This window comes from Mesoplodon bidens (genome assembly GCF_964165515.1).
Source record: "Mesoplodon bidens genome assembly, chromosome: 5".
Taxonomy (NCBI): Eukaryota; Metazoa; Chordata; class Mammalia; order Artiodactyla; family Ziphiidae; genus Mesoplodon; species Mesoplodon bidens.
This window is the reverse complement of record NC_138161.1, coordinates 69,455,162-69,466,622: the sequence shown is the minus strand read 5'-3', so window position 1 is coordinate 69,466,622 and position 11,461 is coordinate 69,455,162. Positions and strand designations below refer to the sequence as shown.

General features: G+C 54.2%; 1 protein-coding gene across 1 annotated transcript in view; it reads right to left on the bottom strand.

The window, feature by feature from the left end:
- Positions 1-1,047: 1,047 nt before the first annotated feature.
- The window catches only part of PDIA5 (protein disulfide isomerase family A member 5), a 94,420-nt gene continuing 84,006 nt past the window's right edge, over positions 1,048-11,461 (bottom strand). Inside the window, exons 15-17 of the mRNA XM_081235640.1 lie at positions 8,042-8,112; positions 1,815-1,949; positions 1,048-1,277 (exon numbers count right to left, since the gene is read on the bottom strand). Of these exons, the coding sequence (XP_081091766.1) occupies positions 1,197-1,277; positions 1,815-1,949; positions 8,042-8,112 (287 nt within the window). The 3' untranslated portion in view covers positions 1,048-1,196. The remainder of the gene's footprint in view (positions 1,278-1,814; positions 1,950-8,041; positions 8,113-11,461) is intronic.

Here is an 11,461-nt window from a genome sequence, read left to right as displayed (position 1 = left end):
TCGCACCCCCTCTGGGGGACACATCAGAAAGAAGGCAGGGGCTGCAAGGGACGGGCTGGTCCAGGAAATAGGGCTGTGCCCACAGGCCAACTCCCCTGTAAGGCCACCAAAGTGTGCTGCCCAGTGCTGCAGCTCTGGCAATGTTACCTCTGAACTACCCCGAGGAGCCCAAGGCTAGGACTGCCGCTTACCATGAAGTCAAGACAGGGGAGTGAAGCTGTTCTATTCCCTTCTTCTCCCCATGAAGAAGGACCACGGCTCTGGCAGCAGCACTGGGCACAGGCCTGGTGTTAGTCATGCAGGGATGCAGAAAGCAGACCTAGTGGGAAAGACAGTCAGGAGAGAGACGTGACAGAGATAGAGTGAGGCCTGGGTGGCGCCCATCCATGAGAACGCAGTGCGAAGATGTGGAGGTTCCTGTGGTGGGGCGAGGGGAGCTGGTTTACAGACCGGCATCTGCACACAGAGAACAGGCCACCACGTCCCACACACCGTCCCTTCCAGCCAGTGTGCCGAGCAAGCAGCTGCACAGAGGCCCCTCCCCAAGTCCACCTGAGCTGCTCCTTCCAGCCTGGGCTTGACAGCTGCACTCATCCCTAAGTGGAGACTTACTTTTCTTTAAAGGGAGAGCTGGGAGGGAATGGAGAGAGCAAGAGAAGACAGAAATAGCCGGAGAAAGAGAAATATGTAAATGCATTCCAGGAAAACACACCAAAAGTGAAACCGCAATGATCCAGAAAAAGCTAATGCTTGGTTCCCGTCAGCTTCACAATCCCATTTTCCCTGATCATCTTAACATATTTCCCCTCAAAATCAGTCATTTTCCAACAGGATATTTTGTGGTCCGATTCCCCTGTTCTGCTCTCCAGTGGCTGATAGGGGCCCGTATCCCATGCCTCCCTCCTCACCCACCTGCCCCCCAGTCCCTTCCGGGCAGACGTGACTATGGCATGGGGCTCTCCACCTCCCAGGAGAGGACGTGGAAGGAGGGAGAACACGGGTATCTATCTGTTAGAACAGGCTCCCTGGAAATAACCCCCACCACCGAACAATTGGTTTAGTTTTATTTCAAAATTGTACAAAACGGCCGTAAGCGGCTATAAAAAACTTCATCTTCAGAACACGTGGAAATCAGAAACAACAACAAAACAGGTGTCCTTCACAGTGTAATGGAAAAGCTTTCTCTGAGGCAGAAATTACAACTCCTCCTTCTTCTTTCCTAGTCTCTCATGGTCTCCCTCCCGGAGTGTTCGAATAAAACTAGTAAATCCCAACTCCTGTAGGGGAGGGAAAGAGAAAAAAAAGGAACTTTAACCTGATGCGGATGTGTGCGCCCCGCCTCCTTACTCCCCTTCCCTGACCCGCCGCCTCCTGCTCACTCCTCCGGACACAGAGAGGCGGCCAGGGGGTGGGGGAGCAGGGCGGGGGGGGAGAGGGCGGAGGTGGGGGCACGGGGGAGCGGGTAGGGGGGCGGCGGGGGAGCGGGTGGAGGTGGGGTCGGGGGGGAGCCGGTGGGGGGTTGGCGGCGGCTGGCCATGTGGGGAGGGTCTGCTTGGCTACAGAGAAGCCCTGAAAAGTGGGTGAGGAAACTGTCCCGCACCCTGGAATACGCACAGCAGCCCCGCACCCCCTGGTTCTGGGGCCAGGACTTGTGTGAAAATCCATTGGGATTTTCTTTCAGCCCGGCCAGAGCCTTGCCTTCTCAGCTCTGAGCATTGCAGCTGACCTCTGTGCTGTCCGGGAAGCCTCCTCAGCGGCTGTTTCCCCGCCCGTCAGCAGACAGAGCTTGGGGCAGGTGCCTCCCTGCAACTCACCGTCGGATTGGTGTCGTACTTTTCTGCAAACTTCCCGTAGTGGTAGTAGTGGAAAGTGGGGTAGGCCTTGATGGCCTCCTGCTGACACAGGTCCTGGTTCTTCTCTTTGATGCAGTCAACAGCGGCACAGGCAATCTGCGGGGCCGAAGAAAGGGAGGGTCAGCCCTGGGGTCTCCAGTCTGAGAGCTGAGGCCTGGACCAGGCTGTACTTGAGGCCCACATCATTTGCTTTTTGATCTCCTCCCCAAAAGCAGGGATACGCTGAAGCAAAGCATCCCCAGCCCAGAGCTCCACTGAGACTGAGAGTGCCTGTTTTCAATTCCCCAGGCAGACAGGTAAGGTTAGGGGACTTAGCTTGGAATGCCCTCAGACTACCCTTTAAAATCAAGAGTATAATGACTGTAAAGGAAATTATGACTTGAAAGCATCTGTAAACACAAGTTTTGTGATGCTTTCTGTGAGGCACTGTGGGACTCATTCGTTCATCAACTAATATTTCCTGAACATCTTTTGGGGGAGACGGGGTAGTACCAAGGTTAAGAATAAGAGCTTTAAAGTCAAGTTTCCCATGTGCAACTCTTGGCTTGGCTGCATATTAAGACTTAAGGAAAATTACCTAGCCTCTTGGTGCCTCAATGTCTCGTCTATAAAATGGAGATAACAGTACCTAGACTATCAGGACATTATGGAGACTAAGTGAGAGAAGTCAGGTGAGGTGAAAGGGCACAGGCCCTGGCACATGGTTAATGGTCAGTACATGTGAGCTGCTGTTATAATGGCTCCTACTGGCCCCGGACACAAGCTCTGTCCCCAGTAGGAGCTCAGCAGCTGGTCAGGGAGTTGGATAAAGAGGTGAATCCAAGGCATGACAGGAGGTGTGTGGAGGTGGTCCAGGGTGCCAAGACGGCCCAGGGAGTGGCACAGAGGCGCTCTGCAAAGTTTGCCACCTGGGCCAAGGCCTGATGGCGGAGGAGAAGCAGGTTCCAGCCAGGGGAACACATTCCAGAAACCGGGACAGAGTTCAGCATGACTAAAGCAAAGTTTTTGGTCAGAAGGAGGTTAACTGGCCGTTGGCCTATTCTTGCCCATTGAACAAATTCCACATGCAGGGTAGTTTTTCCTTATTTATTGTTCTTTCCCAATAAGAGGGTAAAAAGCAGACATGGGAAACTTTTCTCCTGTTGAGGGTCACAGAGCAGGGAAGGAGGGGAGAGGGTCAATTAATGGCAACAGCAATCCACAGGCATTACAGAAGAGGGGCCGGCAGCTTCTCATGAGAAGAGGCTTTGATGGAAGTCCTGCTATGGGCCAAGCCTGTTCTAGATGCTACGAGGACAGTGGTGACCTTGACAAAGTCCATCCTCAAGCGACTGACATTCTTACTGCAGGAAGGCAGTTAACAGACACATAACAAGCGAGATCACTGCAAAGTCCAAGGGACGCTCTGAAGAAATCAAAAGAGGGTGCTTGGATAAGACCATGGCCAGAGGGGTTGCTTTCGCCACTATGGCCAAGGAGGCCTTTCCAAGGAGATAACATTTGATCTGAGACCTGAGTGATGAGGAGGCAGCCAGCTGCGTGAAGGCCCGAGGGAAGAGCACCCAGCTAGGACCAGCCCATGCTGGGACCTGCCTGGGAGAGGAATGGGCGCGGTGCCTCCGAGGGCTGGAACCCATGCAGGAGCCCTGGCAGAACTACTGCCATGCTGGAGGTTTAAAACTACTGAACAGCCGTGTCTCACAGAGTTCTCTGGCTGCTGGTTATTTCCATTTGGATGGAGGCCCCCTTTCCAGGTAGGAGAGCCCTGCAGGCCGCCAACAGTCAACGCTTACCGGTCTCTTACCTGTGCCCAGGTGAGCGGGGCTACCGTTCCACAGGCAGCAGCGCTGACAGGCAGTGAGGAGTGAGTTGTGGCCTGCCCTCTGGTTACCAGTCACTCGTCCTCCCTCACCCGCCCTCACGCCCCCGCTTCTACCGCTTCGGCTACGTTACGTTCTACATGATGAGACTTCTTAGAGCAGAGTCTGCAAACTCTGCACACAGTCCCTATCTGGCTCTCAGTCCTGTTCTATTTAGCCCACGCAGAATATTTTAAAAACATAAATCTGAATTAGCTGCCAACCTAGAAAAAGAGCCAGAAGATTTTATGTAAAGTTTGGCTCTCCAGCTTCTCTTTAAAAGCCAAATCTGAGGGCACTTACCCTGCCTTCCCATAGGCAACATGTGGCTGGGAAAGAAGGGCGGCTGTCTCCTTCAGGCAGGGTCCACTTGCTGTGTGCCTGTGTCCATGCACACCAGCAGGCTAGCCCCTGCAGGCTTCTGAGAACCCCAGCTTGCCCTCCAAAGCCCCTCCTGAATTATTCAGAAATGTGAGGCAGAGCCTCCCCTGGCCGTCCTCAGGGTTCCATTTCTCGGGGCAGGTGCTGAGTGGCCGGCCCGGGGGGACCATGCACATGGGGCAGCCTCTGTGTCCGGCCCTCGGCTAGGGGCTGTCACTCCCCTGCTAGGCTGTGGAAGTGTTTGATGAGCACTGCTCCAGGCCGCTGCTCTCCCTGCATCCAGTTTAAATTATGAATTTAATTTGTATACATGCCCCGGAGCAGTGGGAAATGTCGTGTATAGTTTTACAAATCGACTAAAATAAAAATGGGTCCTTATTCTGAATCCCCTCAAATAGCTGCCAGCCACATATACAAAATGCTACTTCTGGCTGCAAAGGCTCCTTTGCTCTCAGTCTCTGTAGGAAGAGGGGAGACAAGCACAGGCCCCTCTACAGGAAGTGACTGAGACTCTTTGGAAAGAAGGCAGCAAAAAAACCTCTTCGCATCTATCCCAATTTCACCTGTCTAAGCGCCTGCCCCCCTTAGACCCACTCAAGATCTGCAATGACTCACCTACAGCACCAAACGTACACTGACTTCTAGATTTGTTCCATGGTAGGTGGCTGTTGTGCCCTGCAATGTGCCCTCCGCCCAGCACTTGCCACTGGCACCTGCAACTCTTGGCTGAAGGGAGCTAGAAGGCCCACAATGGATGGGGCTTGCGGACACGTCCCCTGGCTTTCTCGCCTCTGAGGGGGATGGCTCTGTCCCTGCTGAGGTCTCCAGGGACTGAGCCTAGTTACCCATGCGGTAATTTGCTCATTAACGCACCTGCTCTGGCTTCCCTTCCTCCATCCCCTCAACTGCTTCCTGAGACCACCTCCCTCAAAATCCCCTGCATGAGAGTCCCAGGCCCTGAGTCCACATCTGGGAGACCTCTGACGATGCCTATTCTTTCAGTTCTGATGCTGCCCCTTTCCAGCTGGGTAACTTTGGGCTAATCATTTAACCTCTCTGAGAGTCAATCTCCTCATCTGTAAAATGAGTAATAATACCTAGCTGACTAAATGACTGTGAGGACAACACAACAGAAGGCTTTAAGAGTACTAGCAGAAGAGGCGCTCGCAGGAAACATCAAACATGTCATCTGGTTCCTTCATCCAGTCAACGTTTACAGAGGTTTCAGGCGTCAAGACTGGGGGGGGACAAACGAGGTCCCTGCCCTCAGGGAGCTTTCCCTTCTGATGGCACTCGGGGGACCATACACAGCACACGCAACACGGCCAGAGCCTCATCAGCCAATCACAGAGGGGCTCCTGCTGCCCCAGAGCCCACTCCTGGGACGACCTTGCACCTGGCCGGGAGCTGTGCTGCACTGCTGTTCCCTCAGCCCCTACCCCCAGGCTGGGACTCCCTGAGGTACAGGGAGAGACAGGCCCCACTTTGCCAGCCCGGTGATCCCCTGACCCCCACCTGCACCCACCAGCCTTCCACCTGAGACCCTTGTCCTCCATGGCCACGTCCAGAAAGCTTCTGTTCCAACACTAACAGTGTGCAGCCCTTTCTCCCCCCGAGCATGTCAACTGCTAAAGTCCCCAGTAACCTCCTGGGAGGGGGAGGCTCCCCAGTTAAAATATGAGCTGCCTCATGCGGCTTTATTGATTCAGTAAAATAAATCTCTGCAGGAGCTAATATTGACTTTGGCTATGAAAATGGAAGTGAATAACCAACCGCATATTGATTGGGGAAGGAACAGGGACCAGCTTCTGGGTGGGAAAAAAAAAATGCAGTTCTGGCTCAGAGGCAGCAGCATGGGGTGTCAGGAAGGAGTCAGGAGACCCAGTTCTGGCTGTCAGTGACCCACTGCGCGTCCCTGGGCAAGAGACGCAGCTCCTCTCTGGGCCTTGATCTGCTTGAGGAGGAGGAGAGGGCTGGACAGGCCAGTGGTCCCCAAACAGCAGCCTGTGGCCAGCAGAAGAGCCAGCTCTTAAAAATCACACATTCCTGGAACCATCCCCCAGAAGCTCCGAGCTGATAGTTCTAGGATAGCACCCAGCCGTCATGGCACCAGTACCCCAGACCAGAGACAGAATGCTTCCCTGCTATTACTGAGAGCCGCCTCTAGGAACCCCAGGCCTGCCTGCTGCCTGGGACCGAGAAGTTAAGTGTGTTTCTGAAAATGAGTGCGACTGATGCCTGGCTTGGAATAAAGGAAGTTGGAAGGAGGGACAGAGGGAATAACAGGGGGAACGACTCCAGGAAAAGGTCAGCAACATTACTGGCCCAAGTTAAGACAATTAAGCAAAGGCATATCAGTATCTCAGAGAAGGAGGGGGTCACCATGGAAATGGGACCCCTCTGCATCAGCAGAGGGGACAGGGAAGAGGAGGAATGGCCCGCAGCTGCCTACCGTGGGCATGGCCAGCCTGGCCTCGTTGGGACTGATGTGATCCCTTCACAGACCCTGAAGCGCAGAGACCTGAGCATCTGGTGGGGCAGGGAGCCCCCACACCTGTCACTCTCCTGTGTGTCCAGAGCACCAAGTGTTCTGGGTAAAGAATGATGGGAGTTGATATGGAGAGACTGCCAGTCTAGTCCTGGCCCCGGGGAGTAAAGGCCTCCCCACACCAACCAACACCCAGCCCCGCAGGGACGAGCAGCCTGGGCTGTGCCGGAGCTCCCAGACCGGAGGCAGCCACTCTACTCAGGCCCCAGGTGGCAGAGTCGGGTGGAATGGTGAGGGAGACAGAAGACAGGAAGTCCCTTCTTGTGTGCCCCTCTCAATGCAGGCCAAGTGGCAGGGAGAGGAGAAAAATTTTTCTGGTCCTTGTATTCCCTCCTGATGGTGAAGGGTGCCTCAAGGGCACAGGCAGGACTTCTGGGTGACAACGGGACTCCCCGAGTTCAGGGAAGGGGCTTGGAGTCTAAGTCTTCACATACGTGCCTGTGGCCTATCCTGGCTTCCTCTGACTCGCTGTCCCTGTACAGCTCTCATCATCCCATCTCCACCACCGTAGGGCTGATGCAAGGTGATCTCAGCATCTCTATCCCACCTGCCCTGGCTGCACCTGACAATTCCACCCGGGAAAATAAGGCAGCAGGCAGAGATGCATCGGACTTTGGCCTTGGGTGTGCTTGAGCGCATTTTGGGGGCCTTTCAGGGGACAGGTTCCTATGATGGAGCCCCAGGCTGAGAAGAGCCTTTGAGACCATCTAGACCAGCACCCTGACTTTAGAAGAGGGGAACTCGAGGCCTGGAGAGTCTTCCAGCTCACGTAGTTTAGCAGCAGCCCAGATGCACCAGTCTGAGTTCCGGGGTCTTCTCCCTGCCATACACTCCCTCAGCCTTGGAGGCTGCCCTGGCTGCTGGAGTGGCCTGGGGGAATGTGCCTGGGGCCCCCTCCCCGCTCTCTAATCCAATCTGCAGCTCTAGCTTGTTAATTTTATGCTTCATCAGTCAGCAGCTGCAGGAGCCTTTCACTTAGGCGGGATGAGGCTCTGCACACGCGGCCGTGCTCTCCTCCACCATGGCCGCCTCCAGTTGACTTTTGTTGGATTTTTTAAATTTGTACTTTTAATTATACAAGTAATGCATGACTACAAACCCTACCGTAAAAAGATCTGAACACTAAAGAAGAATAAACAAAATGACCCCTTTACCACCCCCTCCTCCAAGGAAGGGCTGTAACAGTTCAGTGTATCCCTTTTAGTTGATTTTGCAGCGTAAATGCAGCCTGCTCTATCCTGCCTTGTGAAAAGGATGTCCTGGTTGCCAGGAATCCCCGGGTCTCAGCAGAACCTGTCTGGGGAGGGAGGGCACCTGAACAGAAGGGAGGAAGGTGTGGGCACTGGTGGCAGGGGGAAGCTGGAGGCAGGGCGAGAGGTGAAGAGGAAAGGGGTCCTTACCTTTCGGTCATCTTTGAAGGCATCAGCAGTGGCAGTAAAGTGTGGAATGACCTTCTTACAGTGCGGGCACCCTGCGTTAGAGGGGAGGAGAGAGTTACACATGTGAGGGAGGCTGCAGAGCCAGGGGCCCTGCCTGGAACCTCCAGAGAAGCCTTTCCAGGAGTTTCTCTCCACCCAACAGACTTTGGGGTTCATCTGATTCCCACCCCCTGCACACCCCACTGTGAGGGTTCACGTATCAACCCCACCACTCAGACCCTCCACTGCGCGTCTGCCATTGGCAAGAGGGCTCTGCAGAAGGCCTGTGCCAGCGTCAGGTCCATTCCTGCCCAGGACCTCCCACCCCACACTCTCCCATCACACACCCACCCACGAAGCTGGGGGTCGGGGAGACAGACACTGTGGTCTTTCTCCGCAAGCTCCTTCCACACAGTGCTGCCCTCAGGGTCCAGAAGAGCCTGATCCAGGGTGCAGCGGGAGCTTTGGGCTTAGAAAGGAGGACGCATGCTCGAGATTCTCTGAGCCTGTCACAAGGTCCCTTCTCTCGCCCCAGTGACAGTAGCAAATCTCTCCACGTCATGACTGAGAAAGTGGGGCTGGGGAAGTAGGGGGCTGGGAGCAGCCCCTCTGCCTGACCCCGGTAGCTCATGCTTTGCCACTGATTCCCACATTCCAGCAGCCCTCACCCGAGACTGAGCAGCCAAACCAGGTCCCTGGTCCTCAGGCTGTCCTTCCTCCCTGCTCCACAATCCACCCGAACCCCAGATCCAGGAAAGGGAGACTCAAGGTCAGGCTAAGAGGAGGATAAGCTGCCAGGAGTCCCTGCCGTTTCTCAGGGCCTGGGTTCCCAACCCAGGGATGAGGATCCGTAGTTTTGGAGGCCCTGGATGGGACAGTGGTGTATGTGGTGCCCTGAGCCCCTCCAGCTCCAGTGACAGGTCTCAGGCCCGGGGCTGGGACCTGTGTGGGACCACTTTCTCCTCCTGTTTCAGCAAGCCTGGGGCAGCATCCACTGAGCAGAAAGCCCAGGAAGCTGCAGGCCACTCTGTCCCAGACCCGCTTTCCTGGCCCTTCCCTCAGTGTTCGCCAATTAAAACCCAAGCCCACCCCTCCCAACCACTCTCCAGACACTGAACGCAACTGCCAAGAGAACAGAACCGCTTTGAGGGAAGGAGTTTCCTGACTGTGGTGATTAATTCTGATCAAAACACAGGTGGGAGAGGCCAGATGCCCCATGCGCAGACCTGGCTCCAGCCAGCTTCCAGACAAACAGCCCTCCCACGGCGGGGAGGGGACTGAGACACCTTGGCTCATCTGCTCTTTCCCTTTCTAAAGTAAGATAATAATGACTGGCATTTCAAAGGGCTTGGTGAATCCAAATTAAGGCTGAGCCACATGTGAATTTAGCACTTGAGCCGGTTCCTGAGATGGGTGGGACCACCCATGTGGCCTGGCTGGCAGAGTGGCCAGCTGGCCCCAGAGCAGTGTGGATGGTGATGGGGAGGTGGCTTAAGGGGATTTTCCCAGCACCCATCACAGGAGTAGAGAAGAAAGCTAGGCTGGTTACGTGTTACACCAGAACTGAGATAAAGTACCTAGCAGAGCCGAACTCATGGCAGGTGCTAATGGCAATTACAAGAACACTGTATTAATTTGACCCAACAGAGGGAAGAACGGCTCAAATTCACGAAAACATCATACTACAAAGGAATGATGGTATATAGCTTTCAAAACGTGTAAAGAGGGCCTCCCTGGTGGCGCAAGTGGTTGAGAGTCTGCCTGCCGATGCAGGGGACACGGGTTCGTGCCCCAGTTTGGGAGGATCCCACATGCCGCGGAGCAGCTGCGCCCGTGAGCCATGGCCGCTGAGCCTGCGCGTCCGGAGCCTGTGCGCCGCAACGGGAGAGGCCACAACAGTGAGAAGCCCGCGTACCGCAAAAAAAAAAAAAAAAAACGTGTAAAGAGCACAACGTGCTGGTTAAGAGCGTGTCAAAGTGTGCCCTGTGGCACCTAGAGGTCCCCTGTGAGCGGCACATGGACTCTCATTAAGACATCAGGCTGGCGGGAAATAAGCTACTCCCTTCCCCCAAATCTGGTGTCACTACTCATTTCTCCTTTCTAACCTCTCTGCTTACTGAAAGTATAAAGGTCACTGTCAGCCTAGTGCAAATTCCTGCTGCCATCAATTTAAAGCACCTAGGTCTCAGACTAATGGCCTTCTGGTACATCTCATTTTCTCATTATCCAAAAGAAAGAGCATGGCAGATGAATAACTAGAGGGGAGGCTGTTTTAGAAAGGGCATGAAGATGTTTCCCAGACGTGTCAGTTGGGCCAGAAGAGGCATGATTTGTTAATTTGGGCTCTTTAAAAAAGTACCACCTCTGTGTAACTGGAAACGAAAGCAGCCTCCCAGAGTGGGGAAAGAGGAACAAAGACCAAGGACAGGACAGAAAATTCCAATTCTAGAGACTCAGCCAAGCTGGCCTAAGAAGGGCAGTCACCATGACCAGACCATGATTCAGAGCAATGGGGGGGCGGGGGGGGGTGCTGGAACAGAAGAGAACAGTGAAACAGCAGGAGGAAGAGCTGTGTAGAAACGGGGCAGGTAGGAAGTGGGGGGAGAGGAGAAATGGGGGTTGGTGTTTGCTTTTTTACTTTATACCTACCTTTATCTGGTGTGTGACCTTTCTGTAGGATTTAGGTTCTTTATATATAAGTATATGTTATATACTACATAAATTATAAATCAGGATATATTATTTTTATCATTGAAAACATTTTAAAGATTTTTTCTGTCTTTAGCTAGTTCCCTCTTTCCCTGCCTCTGTCCACTGATGAACACACACGTCTCAGGAGCCTGGAGCAGAGCTCAGGACAGGAAAGTGCAGCAGGGGAGATGGGAGGCTCCAGGCACCAAGCCCTCTGCTAACAGCTGAGTCGCTCAGTGACGGGGCCCCATGTGGACTGTGTTTAGTTATTTTTGTCAGGGCAGTCTGTGAGGCCCTTGAAGCAGGGACCAGGCCTCCTTCCCTTGTATCCTGGGTCCCTGAAAACATCCAGCACACAGTGGTTACTTGAGGCAGGTCATTAGCACCCCAGCAGGGTAGGCATCCCCTGAGGTCTGGCGGGGAGGGGGGAGCATTTCTAGGGAAAGTATTTAGTCTGGACTTTCTCAAATCCACCCAGCGGCTGGTCAAGGACTCCTACTTCTCTGGCCAGGTTCCCGCAGGGAAAGTAATCACCCTCTGAATCGGAACTGTCACTAAAAGAGAGCACCAGCCCAGGCTGCAGGAAGGGCTCTGTCACTGACTTGCTGCCATGCCTTGGGCAAGTCAGGCATCCCCTGAGTCTCAGTCCTGCACCCCCAACTCTGCCCAGAAGGAAGACAACTTCTTAAAATCCACTCAGTCTTCCAGGCT